Raw genomic sequence first — 15,851 nt, 5'->3', positions numbered from 1 at the left:
AACTTACTGAAATACTTTCATTCTGATATGGTTTTTAAATTATGTACTCATAAGACTGAGGTGGTTTTATTCTTCAGAACTAACTAACTAACATAACAGCTTTTTCTGCCTAGTGCCATTACTACAGAATAATTTTTACTGCTGAGAACCTTTAATTTGGACCTGTATCAATTTTACAGTGTTCACAATTGCAGTGATACAGTGGCAACTTAATGACTGTATTGCCAATTTATTTTTGCCAACTTGTCGATTTTGTATCTGTGATTTATATAGATATATTAGCTTCATAAGCGACATTTTATAACATCATTATGCATTTCAACATTGTGATGCTTAAGCCAATCTATTGTCTCCTCTTTTCACTTTGCCACAATAGGTGACTTGCCAATGATGGAAAAGTTGAGAGTACTAGCAAAAATAATTTTTGACGGTGTAGGTACAAGGCCAAGAAAGTGATGAACTGTTTCGCTGAACATCATCTGATGAGCTTGTTTCTATCATTGTTAGTGTCACAAAATACACAATGCTAATAACAGATTAAGTATTAACCCCCCTCCAAAACAGTAGTGGAATGGAATGGAAGGGAGGGAGGGAGAGAACATGTCTGCAACAAATGAGGTGTCGCCCCACCACTCCTTTCACATCTATCAATTTTTAACAGAGTCTAATTGAATGTGATTTCTCTCAGTTTCTTGTGGAACTGTGCCACTACTAAATGAAGTATTGGATCTGCAGTCCAGTATCTTCCTTGGATTAACACAAAATCTACATATTCTGGAAACTCGCACAAAATGAGAAAAATAGTGTTACTTCTGCAAACAAGAATGATTAGAATATTAGGATCTTGCCCCAGAGACTGTTTAGATGAACTTGTCATCTTGGGCAGGTTTCCCATTTAAAACAGCAGATTTTGTATGTTCCTGTCTTGGTAGTATCCTGAGTCATGTTGAGGGATGAAAGAGGGAAGGGGAGAGGAATAAGCCCATTCATCTGCACTAATGAAGTCCACAATGGGGGGGGGGGGGGGGGAGAGTGATTACAAACAAAAACCCCTAATCTTGTTCCAGACAGAAAGTTGCACCATACAATGGTTTCTAAAAGAGAAAGAACTAAATATCACAGTATTTCTGCTTCCTTTACTCAGCTGAGTGGTCACTGAATGTGATTGGAGCACTGGTGTATTACTCCACGTCAAAAAATGAAATGGAACTCCTCTGAAACTGTCAACCCAATTTCAACCACAACATTGTGGATGATGTCAGTCACAATTGATTCTTCAATGTGAAGTCCAATGTCTAATTGGTTGATTGTACACATTCCTTTCTGAGGGATGTACATTTGCTGTGTCTGATGGTCCTGGCACCTGTATGACTGATGATCTACAATTCTGATAAATGTTTGGGTGACACTGCAATACAAATAAGGAATACAGGCACACTTCTGTTAATTTTATCAAACTTCCATTAACATTGACTTCATCTCTGCAGAAGTAAGCAGTGTACAACCTGAACCTCTTCCAACCATTATTTTTATGATGCTTGATAGAATGAGGCCAGAAACCTCTTAAAACAAGTTCACCTTGGATAAGTAAGCTATTGATAAATAACTCTGTAGACATGTGAAGATACCACCACAGTGTGACAAAAATACTTTTTTTCATTAAGGTTCAAATATTAGCCTACACTGGCAAAACATATCTGATTGGCAGTCATGTTCAATAAATATATACTTACACAGTATATAAGTACCAATAGTAAGAGAGTCTAATGATTAAGGTATAAACAATAGTGAATATCAAAATATACAACAAATTATATTTGGCAATACATATTTTCCTTGACAGCTTGTTGCTTTTTTGTTATGAAATAAATTAAAAATTTCGAGACTTCCGGAAAGTTTTGTCCTGTGGGCTACCTATAACATTTTTAAAATTTCAACATTTGTCTGATATTAGAGAAACTTGATTCTGGTTATTAAAAATGACACTAAGGACACACTGAAACGTACAAATTGAGAAATGTATTAGGTAAAAAAAAACATTTTTTGCCAAACTATTAAAACAGCGAGTCTGAAGTAAAAGTAAATCAAAAGAAATGAAATATTTTAAAGAAAACACATACAGAAGTGTGGTGTATACATATGCAAAATATATTTTAAGTTTCATTATAGTACTAGTTGCATGATGTGGATTAGTGGCTCCATGTTTAATTGCCAAAATACAAATTGAGGTGTTTGCAGCTCAATTTAGTGTCTGTTTTCAGATTTCATTCTGGGACAGAATGTGACTCATCTGGCAATGATTTGCATTTGTTTAACTTCAAGTTGCGATTCCATGTTTAACTGCAGGTCTCCATTTAACTGGCTGCAGACAGTAAGGGAACACTACCTGCCAAGACCATGTCTAGTGAAGCAACATCTGTTACCAAATGTTTCCTCCAACCAATGCACATTTTATCACATTTACCCACACTGAAGATCAGCTTCCATTCACTATAGCAAAAGGAAATTCTGTTTAAAACTCGTCTGAAGTTCCCTACAGTTATTGGACATGATACTGCCTTGCAGACAAGGGCAATATCAACTACGTTTTTTAATGTGTACTGTTCACAGAAAGTTCTTTTTCTACTAGCACACACAGAAAATAAGTGGACATGTTTCATTTTTTAGCTTTCTTTCTTTCTTGCCACATTTTTGTCTAGTCTGGAAAGGGATTTACATCTTAACTTCATGTACATCAAATTTAAGCTAAACAATTCATTCTGGTTTCGAAAATGTCAGTCATTTTTATTTACTCTAGCAAGCATGAGAACTCAGCCTTTTACCACATTCAGGAACCAATATCATGATAATAGCATTATAATAACTAATTTCTTAGTCTCTGCTAATTATGATGATGAGGGTACGTCTTTATGCTGAAATGAGACTTAAATATATCTCTCACTGAGTGTCAACCAAATCCTCAAAGGTAATGTTAAAACTACTTCAGATAGCTTTCCTTTGAACCAGCAAAAGCAAATATATTGTTGTCGTTGAATAAATCACCTATTACTGCATTATTTAAAGACGCCAGGATTAGATGCTCTGGCAGGTTTGAATAGTTCTGCGGCTTTTGCAACTGAAACTGGTGGCCATTAAAAAATCTGATTACTGATGAAGAGTTGATCCCAACTGACTATTCCCAATGAGTTCTACTGTTTCACATTTTGTTAGAGCTTTTATTATTACAACTGTCACCTAGCTTTCCACGCCTCTTATTATTTTAGCACAAATAGCTTTCTATTAAAAAGAATTTTGTAATTATTGGGAAAACTTCCACAACCAACTACTAAAAAATTTATAATGTCTTCCTCTGTAATTTGTTTGTGGCACAATTTCTTTCTTCATTTATGAAAAGGCAAATGCCGATTTAGTGATCTCAAAATCTGAAAAATTCGTGTGTGTCTACCATATCCAGTCCAACATGTTAAACTAGGGCGGGGCTGGAGTGGGGTGGGCACATGCGATAATGCAGGTGCGGGCATCCGTGAGTGCAGACACTGTATGCCCACGGACGCTGTCAGCCAGCAGTCCTCTCAACCTCTGCTAACAAACATCTGCTAACATCGCTCGATTGTTACTAATACACACGGCAAGATGGGCCTGTTTACTTCATGTTGTTAGGCATTGTTGGTGTCAAGGTCTCTTTGGCATTCTTGGTAGGACAAAATTGGTGAGACCAAAATGGATGAGGAGTAGTTAAGATCCCCAAAATAAAAATCAGTCTAATTCCTTCATTTCAGCTCGCAATGGGAGAAAGATTACTTATTTATTGAAAAACAAACCAGTTTCATTGTCTGTTGTGTAATGCTGTTTTATCGGCATGAAGGAGCACAATGTGAAGTGGCATTTTCAACTAATTCCTGGTCTCTCTGGACACTGAAGAAAGAAAGCCAAACTTCTTAAGCTAAAACTGAAGAGAGAGAATGAAGGAAGTTCACAGAAGCATATGTCATTTCTTGAATATGTTACTGTTATTTATGAATTTACCCTCTAACATATTTACAGGAAGAGCACTATGTCATCTATAATGAGAGAGAGCTATCACATAGCTCTTAAAATAGCCGAAACAGTGCATCTCTTCAGGGATGGAAAATTTGTTGAGGAGAGTTTTGTTGCAGCTACAACAATATTGGGATCAGCGACTCACCCAGTTTTCTAAAACATTTGTCTTTCATAGAGTACATTGAAGAAATGGTAAAGGACTTGGAAAAACAATTGGAAGATAAGACTAGAGATTTAGTTTCTTCCTCTCTGTTTTGGATGAAAACATGGATGTTGCTCAGCTTTCTTTATTTGTTAGAGTTGTTGATGCCAATTCCAACTTTATGGAGAAACATTTTGATTTGGTCCCAATGCACAATACAACTACAGCCAACAACATATTTTCTGCTTAGTAAACATTACTGACAAATACGAGGTTAGTTGGAACATATTGTCATTGACTACAGCAAATGAAGCTTCTGTTATGATTAGTCAAAAACCTGGTGGCATTGCTTTGACAAGGAACAAGGTTAAGTAAGTTGGTACCCGGCACAAAATACCAACATTGCACTGTATCCAACATCAGGCTACTCTGCTGCCAAAATAAGAGATATTACTTACATTGTTTTAAAAATAGTTAATAAACTGAAGTCACGTGGTCTAGGACACCAGAAGTTTACATCCTGCTCTGCAGAACTGGGATATGAAATGGCAATGTTCTGAATTTTTCTGGAGTTCACTGGTTCTTCTCAAAGTATTGTAGAGTGCTTTTTCAGCTAGCAAAAGAAACAGCATTATTCATGGCGATGATACGAATATAAATAAAGAATTTCGATGGCCTGCCGTGGATATTAGCTGTTACATTTCTAACTGACCTTACAAAGCAATTGGATGTCTCAAGTACAACTTTGCAGAGTAAATATAAACTCATTACCATTGTTTTAGACAGCAGCTTTGGGTTTTAAAAGAAAATCGCTGTTGTGGAAACAGTAATTTTCAGGTAGGTCACTTGTGCCCTTTTCAAATGTTGTACTAGTTATCACTGAAAACTGAAATAAATCTTGGAAAGGAGTCACTGAGTGAACATTTTGATGAATTTGTTATGGTGCTACAGGCTTTGTTACAAAACGTTGATGGTATATTTAGTGATATAAATCAATTTTTAACTTTAAAATAAAGTTTTTGCAGCTCCTTTTGGAGTGGACATTGAATAGCCACCTCCCAAAATTCAGCTGGAGCTCAGTGGCTTTATTACTTTCCACAGCTGAGCTTAAGATTCTCCGTAAGATGCCATTTATTAAGTTGTAAGATGTTTTAATAAAAATGCATCTGTGATGAATTTCTGACCAGTAACTGAAGTCAACAAAAGTTATATTACTCTCAATCCCTGTACCGCCCCCTCCCCCCATTCCATACTTACTGAACACACTGTTTCGTGCTGGTTGTAACTGCCGTCAATCTATGCAGTGTATTATTTTGCTGCGCTGCAGTACTCATTATGGCAATGCACAGTGAAAAGATTATTTTTTATATCTTTCCTTGTCACTGTGTTGTGCCTCTTCCAAACTGCAGACAGTCTACCTCTTTTCTATAATCTGCCTGTGTAATCTGAACGGAACCAGAACAATACATTCACACTCGAAGTTAAGAAGAACCTGAAGCACAAGCTGGTTGCACAATGAAAAAAGTACACAATAAATTTCAGTCACTGACAAACACATATAAGAACAACATTGCCGCCTCACAACCTAATAATTGATATAAAAAGCCAGATGTGACAAGATGTTGCACAAAACCATGCACTCCAGTGTAAATTCATTTGCTTTTCTTCACAACAGAATTGTTATAAACCAACTATTATTACTTTTTCATTCGATGGCACTTTAGAGTATCAAGACTGGTCTTCAAGCCTATACTTCTGTAAATATAACACACAATACTGTCTGTTAAGTATTCATTGCATTATCATATTTTAATAATTAGAGCAATGCAAAGAACACTAACATGACTAAAAACTCTAGCATCAGCTGTCGATCATGCAGAATTGGCAGTCTTTAGTCCTGTTCACCAGTAAGAAAATGCGAGCTGCTCATGCATCATGCCCACATGGTGATACACAATGCCAACATTGCCTGCTGGCAGTCTTATGAGCAGCTCACACTCACAGCCCTGGGCTAGCCTTACAATGGATACAATTACACTTGGCTCTATGCACACCAACTCTGCTACACAGGCAAGAATTTGGTTTTCTGCCAGTGCTACTGTTCCATTCCAACAAAACAAGATATTCTTGAACAATTTTGTAGCCTTACACAGCTGCTGCCCATGAAGATGTTTCCATTTCTATTTACACATATATCTACAATCTGCAAACCACCATGAGATGTATGGCAGAGAGTACAATTCACTGTACCAGTTACTATGGTTTCTTCCTGTTCCATTCATGTATGGAGTGCACGAAGAGTGATTGTCTGAATGCATCTGTGCATGCAGTAATTATTCTAACCTTATCCTTGTGATCCCTCTGTGAGCGATTCGTAGGGGGTTGTAATGTATTTCCCTACAGCAATCATTTAAAAGCTGCTTCTTGAAACTTTGTTAGTAGACTTTCTCGGGATAGTTTGTGTGTATCTTCAAGAGTCTTCCAGTTCAGTTCCTTCAGTATCTCTGTGTCAGTTTCCCACGGATTAAACAAACATCTGATCATTCGTACTGCCCTTCTCTGTACTTTTGAGATGAGTAATTTGGAGAAAATAGAATTTTTTACTCTGTGATGGAAATATATAAGATCTGTTCAAAAAATTTTGGAACGTTCGTAATTTCACGTCAGTGGTGTATTGGAGCGAAATTTGGTTGGCATCCCTGCACACACCTGTGTTTAATGTGTAATTGCTGGAAATTTCATTGCTATGTGTCTGTTAGTTATTGTACAGTGCTGTATTGAGTAGAAAGCTGTGCCACGCAGTTTGCAAATTTCAAGATGGCAGAGTTAGAGGAGCAATGTGTCTGCATTAAATTTTGCATGAAACTCAAGAAAACTTTTACAGAGACACAGCAAATGATGAAGTTGATGATTGCTTAAGCTGTACTCTGTGTTATAAATGTTTCACACATGTGCATGCCAATTGAAGACTGACTGCGACACTGCAGAAGAATGTAACAATTCAGTTGGGTCATGTCATGAAATCCTGACACAGCATCTCAGAATGCATGTGCACTGCCAAGTTTGTCCCATGGCTCATGAGTCAAGACCAGAAAGACCTTCACCTCAAAATCTGTGTAGAGCTTTTGGATTGCACAAACAACAATGAGATGTTCCTTAAAGGACCAAGGTTCAAACTTCACAATGGGTCCGGAAGGGTTCTCCCAGACCAAGAAAAGCTCATCAGGTTAGGTCAAATGTCAAAGACAGGCTGATATTTTTCTCTGACTTTTAAGATTAGTTCATCATGAATTCATGCCACAGGGACAAACTGCTAATCAATAGTACTATCAGGATGTGTTGAGACACCTGAGAGAATGAAACAGCCTGAAATGTGGTCAGACAATTCAGGCCCTTGGATCTCGATAATGCACCCACGCATCCATCCCTGTTGGTGCACGACTAGTGCACAAAAACCGAAATCACTGTGCTGCATCACCATCCCAACTCTCCACACCTAGCCCCTGTGGACCTATTTTTTTATTTCCGAAGTTGAAAACCAAGTTGAAAGGACGAAGATCTGCAACAATAGATAAGATAAAAGAAAATTCACACATGGCACTTCATATGATCGAGCACGTGCCGTACTAAGGCTGCTTCCGAAAGCAGAAATAACATTGGGAGCAGTGTATCAATTGAGAAGAAGAGTTTTTCAAAGGAGACCATGCACAATAAGTACAAGGTAAGCACAGAAAAATTTTGTGGACAAAGTTCCAGAATTTTTTGAACAGACCTCATATGTTTTGATTTAGCTAGGAAGAAATGAGTCTATGTGCATAAAATCATTGAGGGGGAAGAGAGAGAGAGAGAGAGAGAGAGAGAGAGAGAGAGAGAGAGAGAGAGAGAGAGTTTAGTTTAATTGGACAGCAATTTAAAATGCACGTTGTAACTGCAGAAGATATAAAATGCAACATTACTAATATAATTTTGAAGAAGCTTTCTGTTATGCATTTAGCAATACAAGATAATAAAATAGGGACTGAAATTGCAGACAACTACAAAAAAAAGTGGAATTTCCCTAATTCAGTGGTCAGTACAGATGGGAAGCATTTGACAATAAATTTGCATACTAAAACTGCGAACCAGTATTATAACTATTCTTATTATACTGTAAGCTTTTGCCAATCACAAATTTGGTTAGTTTTAGCTGAAACTGGTGGATAACGGAAACAAAGCAACACTGGTACTTAGAAAGGAAAACAAAACTGCCATTGACCGACAGCTTTCAGATATAAATATGGACTTTTACAAACAAGAAATGTCAGCTACACGAAATGGGAACTCCCGAGTGAAGCCATAGAAACCACTGCTGAAGAAGATGAGGGAATAGCTAACTGAATCTGCTTACTGTAAGAGACAAATCACTCATTAAATACAACAATGTCACAACTAAAAAATAGCCTGTTCCGAGTTATGTATACCAGTGGAATATTTCTTGCATGTACTTTTAATTGGTAGAATGTCATAATCTGAAGTTCAACAATGTGGCATGCGGCCACAGAGGGAAGATGTGTAGTTCCAACCCCTCCTTTCTTTGTCTTGCGTGTGGGCATAATACCATATCATAGAGTTGTGGTCTTTGCACTGGGTGGAATACATGCTAGTGGTGTTATTAAAAAGTGACATATTTAGTGCTGACACCCTTGTTGTGAAGTAAGTATGTATTTCATAGAATCTTACATGAATTATGTATAATTTAGAAGTAGTGCTGTATGCACAGAAAATCCACCCAAGTTGTGTAACTATTATAAGGAAATATGCCATTCTTGCAACTTAATACAGCGTTATATTTTTCCCTGAATGGTAAAGAGGCTTGTGCTTATGAAACTTTTCTTAAAAACTCTTTAGGTATCAATCATAGGCCAATGCGAACAATTCTGGAGAAATTTAATACAGTTGTAGAGACTCTTTTTGAGACAGATCAAAGAGGAAAACATGTGAAACAGAAAACATTGGATTCAGGTATACATGCAGGTATACAGCAGTACATTGAAGCTATTTCTAAAATTGAATACCATTACATCTGGACTAATACTTCAAGGTATTTTATAAATTGAAGCATACTACTTGCTGATATTTACTGAGATTACATTGGCATCTGCAAAACAAATAAGGAGCCACATACGAGCTATGCAATGTTTCATCATGTCTTTACACAAGAGTGCAGTTATGCCTAGGAAGGATCTATGTATTACACTTGTTACCTACGAGAACTCATTATCAAGAAAAATAACAACCGAAAGCAAAATATGATGAACATTTGTTTTGGAAGAATTTAACAATGCAGAAAGAAATAAATAAAGAAAACTTCAATAGTATAGTGACAGTGTATGATCTACAGGCTGTAACGCAGTTGCGAAAGGGAGACGTTTCCATATTTCATTATAAATGCAAATGGAGTGTCTTAAAATTTACTATTTATGACCCCAAGGCAAATGCATGTGATTGCTACGTTTGCAATGAGCCAAATGGTAATATTTGAGTGAATGAATGAGGTTCATGTGTGTCACTGCACATTTCAAATGGGAACCCAACACAACTTTTAGTGAAGCAATCTACTTTGATAATTACATTGAAAACAATTATGTTATGTCTGTATTTTTATGCAGTTTGTTTTCTTGAAAAAATATCTGTAATCCACATGTATCTTATAAAAGTCCACACTCAGAATGAAGAAGGCTACGCAACTTCGCTGACCACAGAATCAGTTACAAGGTGGACCCTATCTATACCAAAGGGTTTATAGCTGCTATCTGATCTGCAAAGAAACAGGGCAAACATCTGCATCTGCATGTATTATGCCATGAGGATTTTTAGGGTGTAAAACTCATTCTTTCTGTGTTTGTCCTCTAAACCTGAAACCTTTGAAATTGACAGATGCAAAAGTTATCAAAATGACCAGTTGATTCTCCATATTCTGTATGTTTCAAGAATTTCTACAGTAAAGGGCATCAAGACATAACTATTTGAGAAAAGAAAGATAACTAAAGAGGTGGCCCTGAAAAAAAGCATTTCTTTTGAAAGGCTTAGCTTCTAAGAAGAAAGAGGATCTTTTAGATAGACTGGATAACAATTTTACCTCAAAGGCTTACAAAAAATTTTAAATGTCATTATAAGCTCAGTGATATGTTAACAAGCAGTGAAATTATCTTCATGTTATTGATGATGGTCCACAGCTTACACATACGTTTTGTTGCACTTGATGATGCTATTTCCATGTCTAAAGATACATGGATACCAGTGCCATAACTATCACCAATAAGATTCTAATTTGTGACAAGAATGTCACATTTTCATGTGCATCATACTTTAAGCATAATGTTTGTATGAACAATGACATAAGTGTGCATGGCACTACTTTAGGCCTAATACTGTACTTTTGGCAACAGACACAATAAATCTGATACATTCACAATCATTGCAGTGGGTTACTTTATCTCAACAGTCAAACTTGGTCCTTAAAAATATTTTTGTCTGGAAATGGTAGCCCTTTAAAGCTTTCAAATGCTGCTCCTGTAAAATACCTCTCAAGTTATGACATCGTTGGGTTTAAATGACATATGTATAACTGAAAAGCAATTTTTTATCAACTTCAGCAATGCAGACAGCTTTCAATGAAAGCAGTAAGTGAAACTATGTCTTGAAATGGTGCAGAATTTTCAGTCAGTCAACTCACACATCACATGAAGTGAGAGAAGCTTTCAAGTAGCCTCTCAACAATCTTTGGAATTCAGTTCCAAGACAAAAACAGTCTTTAAATATTCACAACTGACTGTTATCCATTCTATAGCCTTCAAATACTTCTTGAAAAATTGTTATCTTAAGGTAAAGATAAATTGTATAAAGTTAAAAAATTGTAATATGGCTATTTTTAAATTCATTACTTATTAAGTAAATGTTAAACATGCAGCAAATAAATTTGTTTGCTTTGTTACATTTTTCCCAGGGATGGTTTGAGATCACTATTGTAAATATTACTGGTCAGGTTGATTATAAACAGTTCAATTTGCAGTAATGTTACTGATGTATTTATATCCATTTTTCAAATGCAAATGCAGCTAAACACTACCACACAACCATCTACAGTCTGGCTCAATGAAAGCTGTGACTAATCTATTCATCAGTGAGACCACTCAGAGACAAGGAGCACACAGTTTAGTCAATCCGATCAGCTCTGGTCAGCTATGGTGTAAGAGTGCTAATGGCAACCAGTGAGTTTGTTTGCCTACGAACAGTTGGCCAGCCTCAAAATAACTTTGTTGGGTTGGATTACACATCCAGTGCCATTATAAACTATGCCATCATTTATCAGAATACCGTGTTACCTAATGCAGTTTATCACTAAAAATGTGCACTTACATGAGAATGTTCTAGGCTGTTCCTTACTTGATTTGATATTTGCCACCAACCTGCTGCATTAAAGATATTTCTCTACATCTAACACCTATGTCTGTAGTGCCCCATCAATAAATAAATTTAAGGTATGTTTCTAAATAACAATGTGCATAAAAAAAAAACTCTTAGTATTATAAACTGATTAGAATACTGAGAACATTTATTACAAGGACATCATCATGAATGACTGTGACTGATGAATCATGATTGAAATGAACTCCAAGGTGATGCTTTAACCTAAAGCCACGTTTACACCTAGTTTTAATACATGTTTCTGTTTGCAACTTCTTCCACAACACGTTAGCAACAATGTTCACTGTTCGCATCCTCATCTACACTAGCAAAATACAATTTCTACATATGTATCCCCACTGTATGCTATGATGAACTGGCTGCAAACATTTCACATTGTGTATTCACATCTACAGCTATGCTATGACAAGCGAAGAGGAGGAATTAATGATGAGTGATCTTGCACTAATAATACTCGACAAACTAATCAGATGAATAAATTAACATTGTAGACAAAACATACTAAAGAAGATGTGGCGAGAATAACAATCTACGAGAGCTGAATTTCAAAGCTGGTTCTGGTTGTCGCAACTTCACTATGCTGTTGCCAACCAATTTTTAAATTCTAATGAATATTACAGAGCCAGTCCTTTCAAACAAGATATAAATTTCAGAAAAGCAATTCCTGTGATGCAGAGACTTGTTGTTACTCTTCATTTTTCTTTCAGCAACAGTAGGTTCTCATTATCCCTAGCACATGTATTCCACATTTCATTCAAAGCCAGCCATGTTTAATAGTTTCTGCAGCTTGTGAAGATTTGGTTGAAGGATTCAATATGGAAATATAATTCGGGTATGTTAATAGCACTGAAACGTACATCTAATTTATTATAATTTATTTTTATTTTCATATCGAAATTAACCCAAATTATCATTTTCAATAAAGTCGCTCACAGTTCCAGTGAATGTGACAGGAGACTGCATTTGATGATACCCCTGACACCGCCATGTTTACTATCGACTGCTACCTCCTACTGTTTGGCCACAATAACTTTATTTCACTAGTGCTGCCAGAAGTGAAGAAAATTGGCACTACTTGAAAGATATTCATTTGTCTCTGAGTGTTGCCAACATCAAGCTGCTCCTAGATGCAAATTATTACAAAAGGCTTGCATTCACTCACAAATAACTTCTAACTTCTGCAAGCACTTGCTGAATTGTTATTTTAGAACAAAAACTTACTCAAGTTTACTTCAAGTCACTTGGCAAGGTTTTTTTTTTCAGGAATTTGCTCAAACTACTTGTTACACAAGTGCAATTATTCTTAAAAACCAGAGCAGTTGCCACTGCTGTTGCATTATTAACAGTGAATAAAAATTGCAACTAAACAAACATATAAAACACAGAAAAGTATTAGAGCAATACATATTTATGTTACCAATAGACACTATTCAATTAACTGAATTCAGATGACCTCACTTAGATTAAAAAAATTTGATGATTATTATAGCAAATTTTGAATATCTCTTGTCTATTGTACAATCAAGTATTCAATACAAATTGATTGGTGAACTCATTTCTCAGTTCCTTGACTGACGGTGCCAATTGTGTGTGTTTAGGGGCCCCAACAGTAGATTTGTTTTGGCCCATCTGTCAATGCCATTCTCCTTTTCGACAATGATACTCAAGCACAAGTCCTGAACACACACAACTTCTGTAAGTTTGAGAACTACCGCGAAAAGACAAATTCAGCAAGTACTTGCAGCAAGAGAAAAGAAACTAGAACAAATTTTCACCCTGCAGTGGATTGTGTGCCACTTTCAAACTTCCTTACAAATTACAACTGTGTGCCGGGCTGAGACTCGAATCTGAGAACCCGATTTGGCACACAGTTTTAATTTTTCAGGAAGTTTCATGTAAGAAACTATTTCTACTACCTTGCGAACTCCTTGAAATTAACAAAACTAGTGGATTTAGATTTGGGGGGGGGGGGGGGGGGAGGTTGCAGAAATGGTCATTCGTAATATTCCACCCAATTCTGCAATTGTGTGGATATGTGCCAAACCACAGGAAGAAGTTTTAAAGAATGTCTAATAAGTATGATTTCAGGATTACGATGTTAGAGTGATTGCAAAATGGTCAAATAAACTGAACAACTTGGTGAGGACGGCTGAATTGTTATCTACAATTAAAGAACACAAACCAGCCACGAGAGTGTATGCCGTGGATAAATTTGCTGAGAGCAGAGGCCACAAAGTAGTGAGTTTACTGCTGTACAACTGTGATCTAACTCCGATACAAGTGGCAAAGGCCAATATAAAACACAATTTTAAGGAGAACAATGTCGCCGGTGACATGTCAAAGGAAAGATTGCAGAATCTTGTTAATGCTACATTCCTTTCAGTTACTGTACAGGACTGACAAGATCACTGCACACACGTGCAGCAGCTGGAGCAAGAGTACTGTACATTGGGTGGGATAATGGAAATGGTCATTGATGAAGTTATCAACACTGTGCCCTCAGGTGGTGGTGGCGGCGGTGGTGGTGGTGGTGGTGGTGGTGGTGGTGGTGGTGGTGGTGGTGAAACAAACACAAATGACAGTGATCTTTAGTGAACATCATTTTGGCAGTTCTTTCAGACAAAATTAATTACACTTTGTAAACATTACTGCTGTCTCGGTTTCATACATGGCAAAGTGCAACCATAGCTCAAAAATCAGATTTTTTACTTTCGCTTCATAGTGACTTACGTCGTACATTCATCTACATTCTTTTTCATTGTTTTCGGTACATAAATAATACGTAAGTTACTGGTAGCTCTATAGCATGAGTGTCAACAAATTAGGTGATTTACGATCCAACTGAAGTGACACTTGGGCAGGCAATACTTGTGCAAATGTTGCCTGATATTTCATATTAAGCGCTAACGATGAGTACTGGTGCCAGCACTGTAGCAAGCAGCCACTGCTCCTCTCCCCTCGTCAGCCGTAATGTGGTGGCACAGCCATTTCCGACAGCCACAGTGCCTAACAGCAACTTATTGTGTACAAACAGTAAATACATCCAATTTATGCGCCTCACAGAAATTACCATACCTTTTTTTTTCTGTCACCACCCTTTCATAGTGCACCAGCTCAGATAACTTGCAGATGACAATTTTTTTCTGAAATCTGATATATATATACGTCACTACAGCTGGTGCCATGCAACACAGCAGTTTTTTGTAGTGAGTTATGCCTCTGTTTAATATTTTCATAATGATGACATTCCAGAGGCACTCCTCTGCCTCTGAGTGTGATGAGTTAGGAAATTTTGCTTGTTGTTTACTCCATTTCATAAGGGATCACATGGAAAGACAACATGAAACACTACACATGGAGCTAAAACACTAGCACTGGGTAGAGGTAGCAGAACAGATACAATGTTCCTTTGATCTGCACCGAGTGAGTTGTGGAACACCATTTTATTTTGATAACATGTTGCAAACATTGGAAGTTGAGTAGCAGTCAGTGTAAACACACCTTAAATATCACACCACCTGCTTTCCATAGAGGCTTTATAACACACATTGACTCAAGCACAAAAAATATAAAACATGTTGGGCCACCCACCTGTGAAGGTACTGCTGGCCTTGGTGCTGGAGATGTCGTCACATTTGGTGGTGTTGCACTCGTGACACTTGTTACAGTTGTTATTGATGTTGATGCAGCACATGTCTGAGGTGACGTAGATGTGACTGGAACCTGAATCATTCAAACACTTTTTCATATCCAGTTATTCTCTGTGTGCTAAATAAGAATAATGAAACTTTGCCATATAGATTTGACAATCAAATAATTAACAACTGAAGTTTGTTAAAGATTCCTGGTGCAGCTCCAGTTTTGCAGTCCACTTTAATATATCTGCAATCACTGGCATACTCCAGAAATAAATTCCAGACTCACAGCCAAATGCATTTTTTGAGTCTTTATACAAGAATATTTTATACTGAAAATACAGCTGTAGTACACATACATTTTTATACATCATCTCTCTCTTTGAAACATCTCTCAGCACTTTAAGCCCTATACTATAAAAACTACAACTTTGTTATGTACTTTGCACTATTATTAGCATAAAGAACTACGAGAAGATACCCTCAAGATTAAATAATGTTAAGAAAAGAATTTATAATTTTGAAAGTGCACATCTAAACCAGTGATACTGCCTACAGCAAACTAT

At 36.8% G+C, this 15,851-nt stretch overlaps 1 protein-coding gene across 13 annotated transcripts in view; it reads right to left on the bottom strand.

Moving 5' to 3' along the window:
- The window catches only part of LOC126299474 (protein PRRC2C-like), a 226,870-nt gene that overhangs the window by 196,942 nt on the left and 14,077 nt on the right, over positions 1-15,851 (bottom strand). For all 13 annotated transcript variants that reach the window (XM_049991396.1, XM_049991404.1, XM_049991399.1 and 10 more), the window contains exon 4: positions 15,242-15,373. In XM_049991396.1, the coding sequence (XP_049847353.1) occupies positions 15,242-15,373 (132 nt within the window). The remainder of the gene's footprint in view (positions 1-15,241; positions 15,374-15,851) is intronic.

Source organism: Schistocerca gregaria, chromosome X (genome assembly GCF_023897955.1).
Source record: "Schistocerca gregaria isolate iqSchGreg1 chromosome X, iqSchGreg1.2, whole genome shotgun sequence".
NCBI classification, from domain to species: domain Eukaryota; kingdom Metazoa; phylum Arthropoda; class Insecta; order Orthoptera; family Acrididae; genus Schistocerca; species Schistocerca gregaria.
The sequence above is the reverse complement of the archived record's forward strand: the minus strand, read 5'-3'. Positions and strand labels throughout refer to the sequence as shown.